General features: G+C 45.4%; 1 protein-coding gene across 1 annotated transcript in view; it reads left to right on the top strand.

Moving 5' to 3' along the window:
• LOC144762155 (uncharacterized) overlaps positions 1-14,833 on the top strand; it is a 269,735-nt gene that overhangs the window by 174,540 nt on the left and 80,362 nt on the right. The window contains exon 23 of the mRNA XM_078647312.1: positions 7,808-8,221. Coding sequence (XP_078503438.1) covers positions 7,808-8,221 — 414 coding nt within the window. The remainder of the gene's footprint in view (positions 1-7,807; positions 8,222-14,833) is intronic.

Raw genomic sequence — 14,833 nt, 5'->3', positions numbered from 1 at the left:
CGGGTGGACATGTTGGGCGACTACCTGAAACTATCCAGGCCCGTTGCGGCTGGGCCGAGGAGGCATGTGGCGGGATTACCGGCAACTACCTAGGGCCGCTGCGGCTGGACTCCGCTGGCCCCTGCCTCTCCTCCGGCTCCCCCATACGTTAAGATTTCCTGACCAAGTGTTGGCAGCAGGGCCCGCCTTATATGGGTTGCCGCCGGTTGGGCGTAGCCGTAACCCCGCCCTGCTTTGGAAGGTTCCAGAATGAGGGGGGGTGTTCTGTTGACTTTCATGTTCTACAGTTTACCGTTCTTGTTTTTCTAGCGTTATTGTGTTTTTCTTAGCTTGTTATGTAAAAATAAAAGTTCGTGTTTATCAGTGGCTTACTGATTTCGTGTCCCATTTCTTTCTTTCCAGGTTGTTTCATGCTAAAATTTCTATTAACATAGTTTATGTAACATGGAAGCACGTGCAGGGGGATGACGCAGATTCATATATTACGTACACACAAGCTCAGACGGGGGGAACAGTAAAAGCATGACACACAAGATCCAGAGACAAACATAAAAACAGTTATTGGCCATAATTATCTTTTTCGTCCGTTAATTTAGAGCTAGGCTGGGTTCCCGTCTCAACGTTGTCCGACCTAGGAAAATTCGAACATGTCGCTGAAATCGTTCTGGCGAAATCTGTGCCATCGGGCATAATCAAACGTGGTGGTTCTATCTGGTCTGTCCATGTGAGTCGGATTCTTCTTTGTCTCGCGCTTTTTCTCATTCTGCCGGCCTGTCGTTCCTGTCGGCCCTCTGCCCCTACTCACGCTCAGTAGAGTCGGGCATTGGGCTTTCCAGTGTCCGACATATCTACAAAAAGCGCATTGGTCTTGCCCTAAGTCTGGCCGTCTTTTGCGTAGTGTCGGGGGATAATTTTTGGGTCGTGGTGCCCCGGGGTTGTCCTGTCGATATATTTCTCTACCTGATTTGTCCTCGTCTTTTCTCTGTCGTTGCATAGCCTCTCTGCGCCACATACCGAGACTGTCGAGCATAATAGGCGTTGTCTTATTATTGCGAAGGGCTATTTCCAACGTTTCTATTTTATCAAGGTCAAAGGATCCTACCAGTGGCCACTGTTTGTCTTGACTTTCTTTGGTATACCTGTGCCACAATTTATTATAGGCTATGGTAACTAATCCATAGTTTATGAACATGTCCTTATTAGGGGTGCCTTCCAGTGGAGCTATATGGTCCACCTCTAATACACGGTCCGGGCTGAACCAATTATCAATCAGTGGGGAGAAGACAGACATGACGGCTCGCAACGAGGGACAAAAAGTCAGCACTGCCTATCTTATCACTGCGCGCAAAGACTAGACAGAATATTTCTATTCTACGTTGTTTGCAGGCAGTGAATACCTCATGAACAAAATAACAAAGAGTAACCAATAACGAGGAATAATCAATAATAAATAAGATAGAGTAGAATCAATGGGGAGAGTAAGTAGGGCGCAAAAGTCTGCGTCCTCTACCCTTTCACTATCCGCAAAGAGGAATCTGTTATTTCCGGTTTGCAGACAGAGAATCTCCAGAAGACAATCTGCGAACAGTAGTTCGGGGTCAAAGAACCCAGTTAATCAGTGAGGGAGAGGGAATCTCCCAAAAACCGTTAATAAATAATAGAGTCAGTGGGGGAGAAAAATAGGCACGACGGTTGCGTTACCTATCCTTCACTGTTTGCAAAAGGGAAAGAGCCTACTGTTTCTCCGCGTGCAGACAGTGAATCTCCAAATAAGTTAACAAAGAGTAATACTAGTATTTTTTTAAACAATCAAGCAATTATTTCGTAATTCGTCGTGTTTACACGACCTTACCCGGACCGTATGGACAGTTTCTTGTCTTCCGAATCCAGCGCCCGTTCGTCCTCTTTTTCTCGTATTTCTCACGGCACTCCTAATGGTTCCCAGTCAGGACCGTAGATCACTCGAGAGAGGTCTGTTCGGAACTAGTGAAGTTCGGATGATCGGCTGCCAGACGAGGGTCTATTGGGCAAGAGCTCTCCCGATCGTTGCAGTCGTTCACTCTGTCGTCGGGACCTCTCCCACTGGATCCACGAGTCGCTGATGGGCCCCACGCTTGGGACGCCAATTGTAAAACCTGGGTCGGGGACAATCGATATTTGCCCGGCGGTATTGCCTCTGTGACCCACGAATTATTAATCAATGAAGAGGCAGGCGCTGGAGACTGGAAAGCAGGAAACAAGGTTTTATTCTCTCCGGAGGAGAACACAGCAAAACAGACAGCAGGTATCGTTCTGAGGTGCTCTAACTTATTTCTGAGGCCTGGCCCCTTATATACAGCCTTTTGCGGTTTTATTACAGTTTACATGTTCATGGCAATGCTTTGATGTACGGAAAGACATTCCCGGAATCCCCCCTTCGGGCCCGTTCCCACACACATTTACAGTAGAAGTCCCCACCCTGGTCACAACAGGTGATGACTATCGCGCAGCTGGATATTCCGCCAATTCATGGAATGCGGGGTTCGATCGGATCTCATGGGGTGGGGGCTTTGATCAACTCGGGGATCCTTTGATGAGGGAAGCTTTCTATTGCACGGGGAGGGGCAAGGAATAGTATCGGCAGAGCTGGGTGTCGGCCTGGGAACGAGGAAGACAAACGGGCACACGGGGAAAAGGGGTTTGCATCAAAGGGCCGGGGACCAGGAAAGGGAAGAAGGGAGGTGTCGCGCTGGGAACAGGATGAGGTTCTGAGGCAGAGCCGCGCTGAAGAGGGGTTTATGATTCAAGGCAGGTGCGAGCAGGGGGGGGTTGGTCAGCGTGCAGGCTTGGTGTGGGCGAAGGGCTATGTCGGGGGCCAGTGGCATGCAAAAAGGGATGGTCCTGATCGGGGCACCTAAAATGGCGGGCGCGCACGACAAAAGTGTGGCGTCAGGGAAAAGGCAAGATGGCGCAGATAATGTTCACCAAACCGTACTAATTTTCCACAGTCCCACAGGGGGTATTAGGATGCGTTTGCCACTGTGGCGGGCGCATCCGGTATTTTTAGCATTGTGGCGGGCGACCGGGGCGGAAAAGCGGCGGACGGTCTTTCCGTCCGCAGAGGTCCCCCCCGCCATACTAATATGGCGGGGGGAATTCGAATGCGGATGTCGGGCGGATTGCCCCCGCCAGGCTGGCGGTAGCCACCGCCAGCCTGACGGGGGGAATTTGCCCGACATCATAATGGGCCCCCTAGTGCTCTGGCCGCTTTTCCACCATCACTTCCGGAAGGAATTGTGTGTTTGTATTCTCTGGGTCAAAGGATGAGGCAGAGTTACCTAAATCAACTTAGGCCACATCATGAACCCCTCAAATGTTTCTCTGTTACTTTGATTCTCGCTCGTGAATCAGGGTGGCATGAGGAAAGGCTGTGCGGGAGGCTAATATTGGATGAGGTGACATGGGGCTAGATGTAGGTAGGCTATTACCGGTCGGTAACAGCCGAAATCGGCCGGTACTGACCGGTAATAGACTTTTCCTATGTAGGAGGCTTTTTTAGCGATTCGGTAAATAACGAATCGGTATTTACCGATTCGGTAATTGACATTCATTCCTATGGGCCTCCAGTCCCATAGGAATGAATGGCAAATACCGAATCGGTAATTACTGATTCGGTAAATACCGAATCTTAACGATTCAGTATTTTTTACCGATTGATTACCTACATTGCATTTACCGATTCGAAAATACCGAATCGGTAAAATTCGGTATTTTCGAATCGGTAAATTAAAATTACCTACATCTAGCCCATGATGTCTTGCAGAGTGAGGGGAACGCGTTGAGGAGGCAAGAAGACAACTGTGGTCAGGTGAGGTGGGTGTGAGGTCTTTTCTTGGGGTCCTGTGGCACCCAGTGGTTAGTGGGCAGTGTCCACTGTGTGGGCAGCGCCCCTTCGGGCGCATGATTCTCTCCAAGCATTGAAGTGAGCAGTCGAGCGTCACCTCGGGTGATGGAAGGGACCAGAAACTTTGATACAGTATGATTAGTAGACAACACTCAATTTCACTAATATCCAGTCAGTGCAATGAACTGTAAGAGGAACAGGTCTTTAGTTTCAGGTTGGTGATAATATTAGTTAGAAATAAGATGTGTACAAGGACCAAGAAGGCTCTTCAGTTTTTGGGCCTGAGGCATGACCTCAGATGTACGTTGAGCTGTTTTTTAGATGAGTGGGACTCCCCATTCCTAACCAAGTGTGAGTGGGGTGAACTCGGAAGGAGAGAACGTACTTACAAAGAGATGATGATACGTATGAATGGTAAGATTTGTTAGCAAGCTGTGACATTCAAAGACTCAATGACGTACTGAATGATGTCCAACACTGGCTGTCCTCGAATCATCTTAAACTAAACCCCGACAAAACCGAGATTCTTCTTATCTCGAACAAAGAGGAGAACCCTCAAATTGTGGAATGGCTCAAAGCCGTAGATGCGCTGAACGGAAATCTCACCCTTGCTGACTCTGTCAAATCACTCGGTATCACCCTAGACCGGAAACGAAACATGTCCAGACACATCAAGAATTCGGCTAAGAGCGCCTTCCTTAACCTCAGACTTTTGAACAAAATAAAACCCTTCATCCCGCCTGGTGATCTCAAACAGGCCACCCAAACCCTGGTACTGTCCAGGCTGGACTACGGGAACGCAGTCCTCTCAGGGATTGCAAAGTCACACCTAGCTCCCATCAAAACAACTCTGAATGCAGCAGCCAGAATGGTTACCGGAATCAAGAAATTTGACCACAACTCTCCGGCTCTCAGTGAACTTAAGTGGCTCCCAGTTGAAATGAGGATCAGCTTAAGAATAGCGTGCCTCAATCATAAAGCCCTTCATACCGGCAAACCCGAATACCTGGCGGCCAAACTCAACAAAGCCGGTCAGGCCAGGAACCTTAGAAGCTCTAACTCCCTCCTTCTCATTCCACCAAAAACTTGAAAAACAAAAACTGCGACTCGTTCCTTCGCCGGGAACGCGCCTAAAATCTGGAACTCCATTCCCCTCCCCCCACATCAGAACCATCCCCTCCATTGTAAAAATCAAAAGCCAACTCAAAATCCTGTTCCTCAACCGACCCAGGAAACCGATAGGAGCTTTCAGAGTGGAGGTACAGACTTTTTTCCGCTCCTGCAACATCTCGGGGAGAATACGAAACAGATGTTCCCTCGAATACGAAGCCGATACCTCAACATCGACATGCATTTTTGTCACTCTCTTGTATTTTCTTGTTATCTTCGCAATGTATCCTCTGTAAAGCGCTCCGATACCCTCGGGTCAGGCTAGCGCTATATAAAACTACCAAAAACATAATAAATAAATTGCTTCACTCAAACTCATAAATTCTGTGCACCTTCCTGGCACCCATGTGTACACTGGACCAGGATGTGTTACAGAAGTGGGAGCTCAGGCTAATGACAAAGAAACCAGTGGAGTGCACTTCAGATGTCAGGGGTGGCCCTGCAGTGGCTGAGATCTTTCCTTTCCGGACGATCTTACCAGGTTCGGGATGGCTGTGAGAGTTCCAAGTCAATTCCCCTCCAGTGTGGAGTGCCACAGGGCTCTTCTTTGAGCCCTACATTATTTAATGTTTACATGGCCCCCCTGGAGGATGTAGTGTCCCCATATGACATCAAAATCGTCAGCTATGCTGACGATACGCAGCTGGTGGTTTCTTTATCCCATCTGGCCGACAACCCGGACACTTAGAACTCCTGCCTGTCGGATGTTCATATTTGGATGGAAGAATCCTCCCTTAAGCTGAACGGTTCGAAGACGGAAATATTGCTGCTGGGGAGCAAAACTCCCCTTTTCCCTTCGATTCACTGGCCGAGATGTATGGGTGTTTTCCCAGCCCCCAAAGAAGTAATCAAGAGCCTGGGAGTCTGGCTAGAACCAGACTTGTCATTTCGCACCCAAGCCAAGAAAACTGCAGGAGTGTGCTATGCCCTGCTTCGGTCGGCTCGAAAAATTTTCCCTCTCCTACCGTTAACATCGAGGAAGCTGTTGATTCAGGGTCTTATAACATCTAGACTCGATTATAGTAACGCCATTTTTTTGGGCGCCCCTGAATCCACCTTCAAGACCCTTCAGCAGGTCCAAAATGCAGCGGCAAGGCTGCTTATGGATATCCCGAGGACGCAATCAGCGAAACCGGCATTAAAGGCGCTGCATTGGCTCCCAGTACGGGAGAGAGTGACCTTTAAGGCACTTTGCACGGCCCATAAAATCCTCTCAGGGAAAGGTCCCCTTATTTTAAAAAACCTAGTTATTCCATACAAAGCAAGCAGAACGCTTCGATCTGATCGGAAACATCTCTTGCTAGTCCCGAGAGTCAAAAAGGCCCGCACGGGTGGGAGAAGATTTTCATTTAATACAGCAAAGATTTGGAACTCGCTTCCTCTAAAACTACGCGCCGAGTCTTGCACACTGCGTTTCCGCAAAGGTCTTAAAACCTTTTTGTTCCCCGTTTAGTGCGTTAATTCTGTCCCCCAGTAACATCTGATCTTGTCTGGAAAAGCGCTGGGATGCCCAAGGGTAACTGCGCGCTATATAAGATTTTAAATAATAATAATGTCCAAGTCATTAACCCCTACCGTGCCGCCGCGATTCTGCGCCTGTACCGCAGAATTGCGAGTGGGCTGGTTTATGACGCCCCCAGCCGTCATCAGCACACGAGCCCCGTAGTGCATGATGGCTGGGGTCCGTCATCAGCATGGAAGGGGTTAAAGAATATGTATTTGTAAACACCTGAAACTCTCCCATCCAGAATGAAATTTACAATTTAACACTCTGAGAAATGATTTCAATGTCCGCTTCCAGAATTACAGAGTAAAGTATTTCCACTTCAAAACTTACCCTAAAATGCTGGAAGGATGTATTTCCGGTACTGAAAGAGAATACTGTGCTCTTCTCAGAGTGTACTGTGCCTGCAATGAGCACAGAGTGAATGCAGCCCTCAGGACGTTAGACTCGGGACGTGTTAGGATCTGCAAACACAGCTTGGAGGTGGTTGGTCCACAAACCCGACTCTTGTATAGTAAGCCAAGAGAGAACCAAAAAGAAAGGGTGCCTTACTCTCCGCCAACTCTACCTCGCTTTGGCGTAACACAAAATACTCCCGACAGCTGTGTTTTTTGTGTTTTTAGTCATAGCAGAGGCAGACTCTCAGATCTAATTTGAGGAGGCGAGTCCAGATGGGAAACTTCATTTACAACGCGGTGTGTACACCACACTACCTTTACCACGCTGCCATTACAACGCAAGTCGTTACTACGACTTGCGCTGGATGGCGCTGTTGGTTAAGGAATATTGTAATTTTATATTCCAACACCTTCCCTACTGTTACGTGGGCTGGTGTTGGAATAGAAAATTATAATAATCCTCAATCCGCGCCCTCCAACGTTGTAACGACTTGCGTTGTAGAAACCGCATTGTAAAGTACCGCGATCTAAAAGATCGCGTTGTACTGACATACATCCAGTCCAGATACCACAACCTTTACAGTTCTGGGTTTTGCGTTCGCAAACGATCTGCGCATTTTCCCACTTGGCACATTTGAGTTGAACAACGACTACGACTCCCAGAATGCACACATTTGTTATATAAAAGGCCTCATTTGAACACGAGGTGCTCCAGTAATGTGAAATCATTTGGGAACTGGTCACACTAGTGATGGGCGCACGAGCAAGGTGTTGGTTTGAGGCATCAGGGTGTTTTCCTGTGTTACCATTTTTGCTCACAGAAATGTGTAATCCTGCTTTTCTCTCTTGCAGGAATGCTGTAGTGATGTAACCATCAATGAGGCAGTTTCTCTGCCCCATACTGCCTTGGCATGCTCTGTGGACCCGCCCTCCAGTCAGCGGAGAGTGCCAGCTAACCAGCCTGGCAGCCGGCTTCCTTGGGACGGTCAAGCGTGGGAAGGCTTCCCAGATCCACTGGACCTGGCAACAGAAGACAGCCAGGAGCACCCCGCTGCGCCCTCCTTCTCAGAGCTAGGGGTACCACGCTCCTCACTGGTGCTGGACCCCTCGGAGACACCGGTGGTGGTGATGCCCCAGTCTGGCACGAGCAGTCTTGGGGGCACAGTCAACCTGATCCTAAGCATCAGCCGGAATGGTGAGATGAAGCCACAGGCACAGAAAGTGGAGGGCGTGGAAGAGGTGCAGCAAGCAGATGGTGTGCACCGGGTAAGCACCATGGTTCTAGTGACGAGGATGGGTATCTGGGATCGCTAGATGAAGTCTTGAAGCGCCATGGTTCTAGTAACAAGGATGGGGATCTGGAATGGATGGATGAAGTCTTGAAGCGCCATGGTTCTAGTGACGAGGATGGGGATATGGGATGGGAAGAAATAGAACCAGAACTCCTTAGGCCAGCCATGTCCCCACTCTGCTTACATTCACTCAATGCAGACAATTCTACAGGTGTCAGAACTAACCCTTGGCAAAGTACTACGCTATGCTCGCATAGTTTGCGAAGTTTGCGCAACTTCGCACTATGCGAACTGCACGTAGCACAGTGCAAACATGTGTAGCGTTGTGCAGGGGTCATTTTTTGCTTGCTCGCGGTCCTCAATGTCAAGTTGGCGACCGCGAGCAAGCAAAATGACATCCTCATGTGACTTTTTCCTTGTTTGCGATCAGCAACATCAAGTTGACGATCACGAGCATGGAAAATAAACCTCCCGGCGGGATTCTCAAAGCGGGGAGGTCAGGTTTCTCATTGCGAGTGGTCGCACATGCTCGCGACCGCTCGCCATGAGAAACTACCAGTCCGCGTTGAGAAAGCTGCAGCTCGAATAAAAATCTACTCGAGCGGCAGAAAAGTACAGCTCGCACTGTGCAAGAGGCCGTTTTCAATGCTTGCACAGTGCCAGATGCTTGTCCGCACTATGCAATCATTGAAAATGACATCTTGCACAGTGCAACATGTTATTACGCAGTTCGCATAGTGCTACGCGTAGCTCGCGTAGTACGAAGTGCACTTTGCGTAGCTACTCGTAGCGCTACTTCGCCCACTCCTAGTCAGAACCCACTTACAAAACTGTGACTTCTCACTAAAAATCACTCTGCTTAACCTCAGCCACAAACAGACTATGAGCAATAATTACAAGCACCGGAAGATCGGCCTCATCGACTGCAGATCCCTCGCAGGTCCCAAATTTGAGATCGGGATGCTTATAGAGGAAGAAGAACTTGATGTTCTGTTTCTTACAGAAACGTCGCTCTAAGAAAGCTCAATGCCAGACATCATAATAACCCTTCGCCCAGGCTATGGGATACACAGACGTGACAGGGCGGGAAAAGCAGGAGTCGGTGTTGCCATTATTTATAAGCTACTATTGAGCTGCTCCATCAAACTAACCAATTGCGAGGCCATTCATTTCGGATTGGCTCTCACGCCCACATCCTCCTTCTCTGGCAGTCTTATTTACAGGCCCCCAGGGACATGTACATCTTTTAAAGAGTCCATACCTGATCTCCTAGCCAGTCTAATCGTAGGAAAAAGCGCATTCTCAGCACTGGGCGATTTTAACGTCTACTTGGACGATACAAATAACCCATCCTCCAAGTGACTTTTATCCGACCTTGAGGCAATGCAACTTACACAGCTAGTGGGTTCCGCTACACAAAATTACTATTCCCACTCCAGAGAGTGCAACAGTAGGGAAAGTGTTGGATAGCGTAGAAGGTGAAAATAACATAAATACATTAATAATTTAAAATAATACAAAAATTAATTAGTAAATAAATATAAACAATTTACAAATACCAATACATAATTATTAAAAACATGATTAGCAATAAATAATTAAGTAAAAATGAATTAATAATAATTACCAATTCATAATAATAAATACAAAATTAATAATTAATTAACAATAATATAATTTACAAAACAATGAATCAAAAGAAATATTACTTAATTACATTTAAATTACTTCCCACCCTATTCCCCTATAAACCCATAACCTGCTACAGAACATAATTATCAATTCATCAATTAATTACAATTAATTACCAATTAATTAAAACTAATTTATAATTCCTAATAATTAATCATTAATTTACTATAATTACATTACTTCCCACTCTATTCCCCTATGAACCCAGACCCGCTACGGTACTAAAATACAAAATGTACTTAAATTACATAAATAAAAATTAAATAGATAAAAAATACATAATAATATACATAAAAATCATACAAAAATCAATATTTGTAACACCGATATTACTAACATCGATATTAGTAACATCGATATTAGTAACATAGATATTACTAACATCGATATTAATAACATAGATCATACTAACATTGATATTAAACATATCGATATAACTTACCTTCTATATTATGTCCCTTCGATATTTAAACAACGGCATTATTGTATGTCGATATTTAAAACTCGATATTTTGTCTGCCTAACTTATCCAGATACCCTAGTCGGACCACTTCTATATTCCTCTCCTATAAGAGAAGGCATTTACGAATAAGCCCACTGGGGGCAGCACAGTCCTGGGACGTAAATGGTCCAGGCTTGCACCAGAAACGCGGACCAGTCATCTGGAGGCCACTACCCATCCAACCTCAGAACACCTCTACGAGGCACACAAGCAATGGTCAGACTGGATCACCAGCTCAGTTGATAGAAGCTTTCGAAAACCCAGGCCGACAGCCCCGCGGAACCCCAATAGAGCAGCCTGGTTCAACTCCCAGCTAGCGGTCCAAAAGAAACACTGTAAACAGCTTGAGAGGAGCTGGAGGAAAACTAATGACCCAGACCTCAAACCATCATACAAAGTTACAAACCGAACCAAGGATGGCTGGGTAACAGTTGCGCTATGTTGCGTAAAGTAATAATGACTATATCAGAATGCTCCAAGGATATAGATAGTGGCCATCCACCATTACCAAGTATGCAGACAAAGCAAGTACATATAAGCAAAAACAAGAAAGTAATATCCTGAGCAAAAATTGCCCACAGTAATAAGCACAGTCCACATCAGTAGTAGTCTCAAAGTTCTTCTTTTTCTTCTTTATTTCTTTAAAACACACTTCAACACTGGTCGTAGCTAACACGTGTTTCGTCTTACTGTGGAGTCAACCACAGACTTCTTCAGGGCTAGAACATTTAACAGAAAAAAACATATTAAAAACTACAATATTCTTCACAGAAAACATGTCTATAAAAGACAACAAAAAGGCCCAAAAAGAGCTGAGCACACAATGAGCAGAGACCCCTGACCAAATGTACATAACCATATCACCAAATAGGAAAAAAAGATCAAATAAGGCACATAGAGAGAAGAAAAAGAAGAACTTTGAGACTACCGTACTACTGATGTGGACTGTGCTTATTGCTGTAGACAATTTTTGCTCAGGATATTAGGGCCAGATGTATGAAGCTCAAATGGGTTCGCAACTCATTTGAGCAAAATGGTATGTATGTAGCAAATTTCAGTGCAAAATAAGGAATCGCAAATTTGCGATTCCTTATTTTGCGATTGCATTTAAGGAATCGCAAAATTTGCAATTCCTTAAATGCAATGTATGAAGTTTTAAAAAATTGCTAATTGTCCCTAAGGAATCGCAAATTACCACCAACTTCAAGTTGGTGGTAATTTGCGAATTTCTTGAAAAATGCCAATTTTTGAATTTTTCAAAGTGCCATGTGATGCACATACATGCCCTTAGGGCATGTATGTGCACCACATGTGCAACCATGCTTATTTCAGGGGCGCAACAGGGTGTCCTTTGGACACCCCTGCATACTTGAAATTATTCTCAATTTGAGATTAGCAAATTGCGAATCGCAAATTGAGAATAACTTCCCATTCATTCCAATGGGCCTCCTGGCCCATAGAAATGAATGGGAAATTATTCCTTAATTGCGATTAGCAATTTGCTAATCGCAATTAAGGAATTTTAAGATATCGCTAAAAAATTGCTAATTTCTACATACATACCATTTTGCAATTCTCAAATAGCGATTCCTTAAAAATCGCTATTTGAGAATCGCAAAAGTGTATCTTGATACATCTGGCCCTTACTTTCTTGTTTTTGCATCATACAAAGTTGCCATCTGACAATATCATGATGATATCAAGAAAGCGCATGCAGTTTTCTTTGAGGAGAGGACTGATAAGTCCTCCAATTCACCCAAAGAATTATTCAAAATCGTGAAATCTCTCACCACAGCTGAAATATGCTCACACATACCCCACTGCTCAAAGGAGAGATGCAACGAACAAGCCACTTTCCAAAGAACAAAGTCAAAAACATCGACAACTCGCTACATACACACTCCGGGGACAACTCTGAAGGGATGCAGGACAGAGCAGGCAAGTCAAACTCTCATCCCTGTCCAGAACTGCCCAAGCCTACTCCGCCTCTTTCATTGAATTCCTTCCCTACGTTGAGCAAAGAGTGTACAGGCCTCCTCCTGAGTAACACCAAATCGGGGTCTCCAAGAAATCACGCCACCCCCCTCTCACATCCTATTCCAGGGGGTGCGATTCCATACTGCACAACATGGCCGACCTCATCGAGAACTCAGCTCGAACCATTTGCAGCTTGTTCCATGCTTGGAAAAAATAGGAACATGCATGTAGCCTAAAATTGAATGGGGACAAAACAGAGATTATGTTCCTAGGCAATGACCATGGGCCACGGGCAGGGATCAGCAGGCCTGGGAATTGTACCGCCCGCCCACTCCTAAAACTTCCATAAAAAACCTGGGGATGTGGTTAGACAAAAACCTATCCATGGAAACACAAGCCAAAAAACTTTCGGCTATCTGCTTCGGTATGCGACGAATGATCCGTAAAATCATAAACGTAATCCCAGAAAAATTGAGAAAGACCGTGGTACAGGCCCTGGTGGTCTCGCGACTGGACTACAGCAACTCTTTGTACCTTGGCTCTCCTAAATATGTCAGGAAACATCAAGTTCCATGTGGGCATTGCATCGCAATGCCGTTACATCGCAGGTATTACAACGCAAGTCGTTACAATGACTTGCGCTGGATGGCACTATAACCTAAGGAATAGTATGATTTACTATTCCAACACCTTCCCTACTTTACGTAGACTGGTGTTGGAATAGTAAATCATACTATTCCTAAGTCCAGCACCCTCCAAAGCAAGTCGTTGTAACGACTTGCGTTGTAAAAACTGCGATGTAACGTTCCGCGATCATTTTGATCGCGTTGTAACGTAACATATTCAAATACGTCACAGACAGGCTGCAGGTGGTCCGAAACGCGGCAGCCAGAATGCTTCTCAAGATCCCCCGATACGAATTGGCGAGATCGTCTCTGAAGAAGCTGCATTGGCTACCAATCCAATCCAGAGTTACATTCAAGGCCCTCTGCATAGCCCACAAAGCCATGCAGGGGAGAGGTCCGACCATGATACAATCCTTGGTCTCGCCATACTTTCCCAGCAGGCTCCCCAGGTCAGAAATCCTGATGAAGACCCCAAAGAGAAGGAAATCATGGTAACTAAGTCTGGATGGATGGATGAAGTCTCTAAGCATCATTTAGGTCATTGTGGGGCAGATGTATCAAAATACCTATTTGCGATTCTCAAATAGCGATTTTTTGAGAATCGCTATTTGAGAATTGCAAAATGGTATGTATGTAGAAATTCGCTATTTTTTAGCGATTTCTTAAAATTCCTTAATTGCGATTAGCAAATTGCTAATCGCAATTAAGGAATAATTTCCCATTCATTTCTATGGGCCAGGAGGCCCAATAGGAAGGAATGGGAAGTTATTCTCAATTTGCGATTCGCAATTTGCTAATCGCAAATTGAGAATTATTTCAAGGGTGCAGGGGTGACTCAAGGACACCCTGCTGCACCCCTGAAATTTACATGTGTGCCCATATGGCGCACATACATGCCCTAAGGGCATGTTTGAGCGCCACATGGCACCTTTACAAATGCCAAAAAGTGCATTTGTAAAAGAATTCGCAAATTACCACTAACTAAAAGTTGGTGGTAATTTGCGATTTCTTAGTGTAAATTCGCAAAACTTAATTGCTTCTTACATAGCATTTAAGGAATCGCAATTTGCGATTCCTTAATATTGCGATGAGTTTTAGTTGATACAATCCATTTTCCGATGTTTTTGTCGCAAACACTGCTTTTTACCGTTTCGCAGCGTTTGCGACAAAAAAATCGTTCAATACATCTGCCCCTCAGTTACTGTACATTATACACTCCATTTAATCTGCAGCGACACCACTTTTCAGGGTATACCGCTCTCTCCCTACAGCTGCACGTTACACACTCTCTACTGACACTAAGGCCGCACTCATGCCCCACACAGAATCAATGTCCCACTGCAGCCACTCTGACACTAACCTGGAACCACAATCCAGTCTCCCAGGCTCTACGCAGCCGACAAAGTAGCTCTCGATTTCTGTGATCTCCCTGCCTTAATCTCTGTCTTTCAACAGTCACTCACTGTTTAAGTCTTCATTTCTCTCTGTTTTTCTCTATGTACATTTTTTAAAATTCTGAGGCTTATATTGCAGGGAGGCTTTAGTTTTGTTTGTGCACAGTAACAGTGGCTGATCCTCTTACAACCAGTGTGGCATCTTCGCTTCCAAGCAAAGTATGTTTTTTGTTTGTTTTTGTACAAGGATTTTGGGGTGTCTGAAAGAGCTTGAAACATTTTGTAACAACTGGCTTCATGGGATTTAGCTGTGAGATTTCATCAATATTTGGAAGCAAAAATGAGAGAAAAAAACTTTTCAAAATACAATTTAAGATCACAAAAAAAAATGCTGC

The sequence above is a fragment of the Lissotriton helveticus genome, chromosome 6 (genome assembly GCF_964261635.1).
Source record: "Lissotriton helveticus chromosome 6, aLisHel1.1, whole genome shotgun sequence".
NCBI lineage: Eukaryota > Metazoa > Chordata > Amphibia > Caudata > Salamandridae > Lissotriton > Lissotriton helveticus.
Note: the sequence above shows the minus strand (reverse complement) of the source record. Positions and strands in the feature narration are given on the sequence as shown.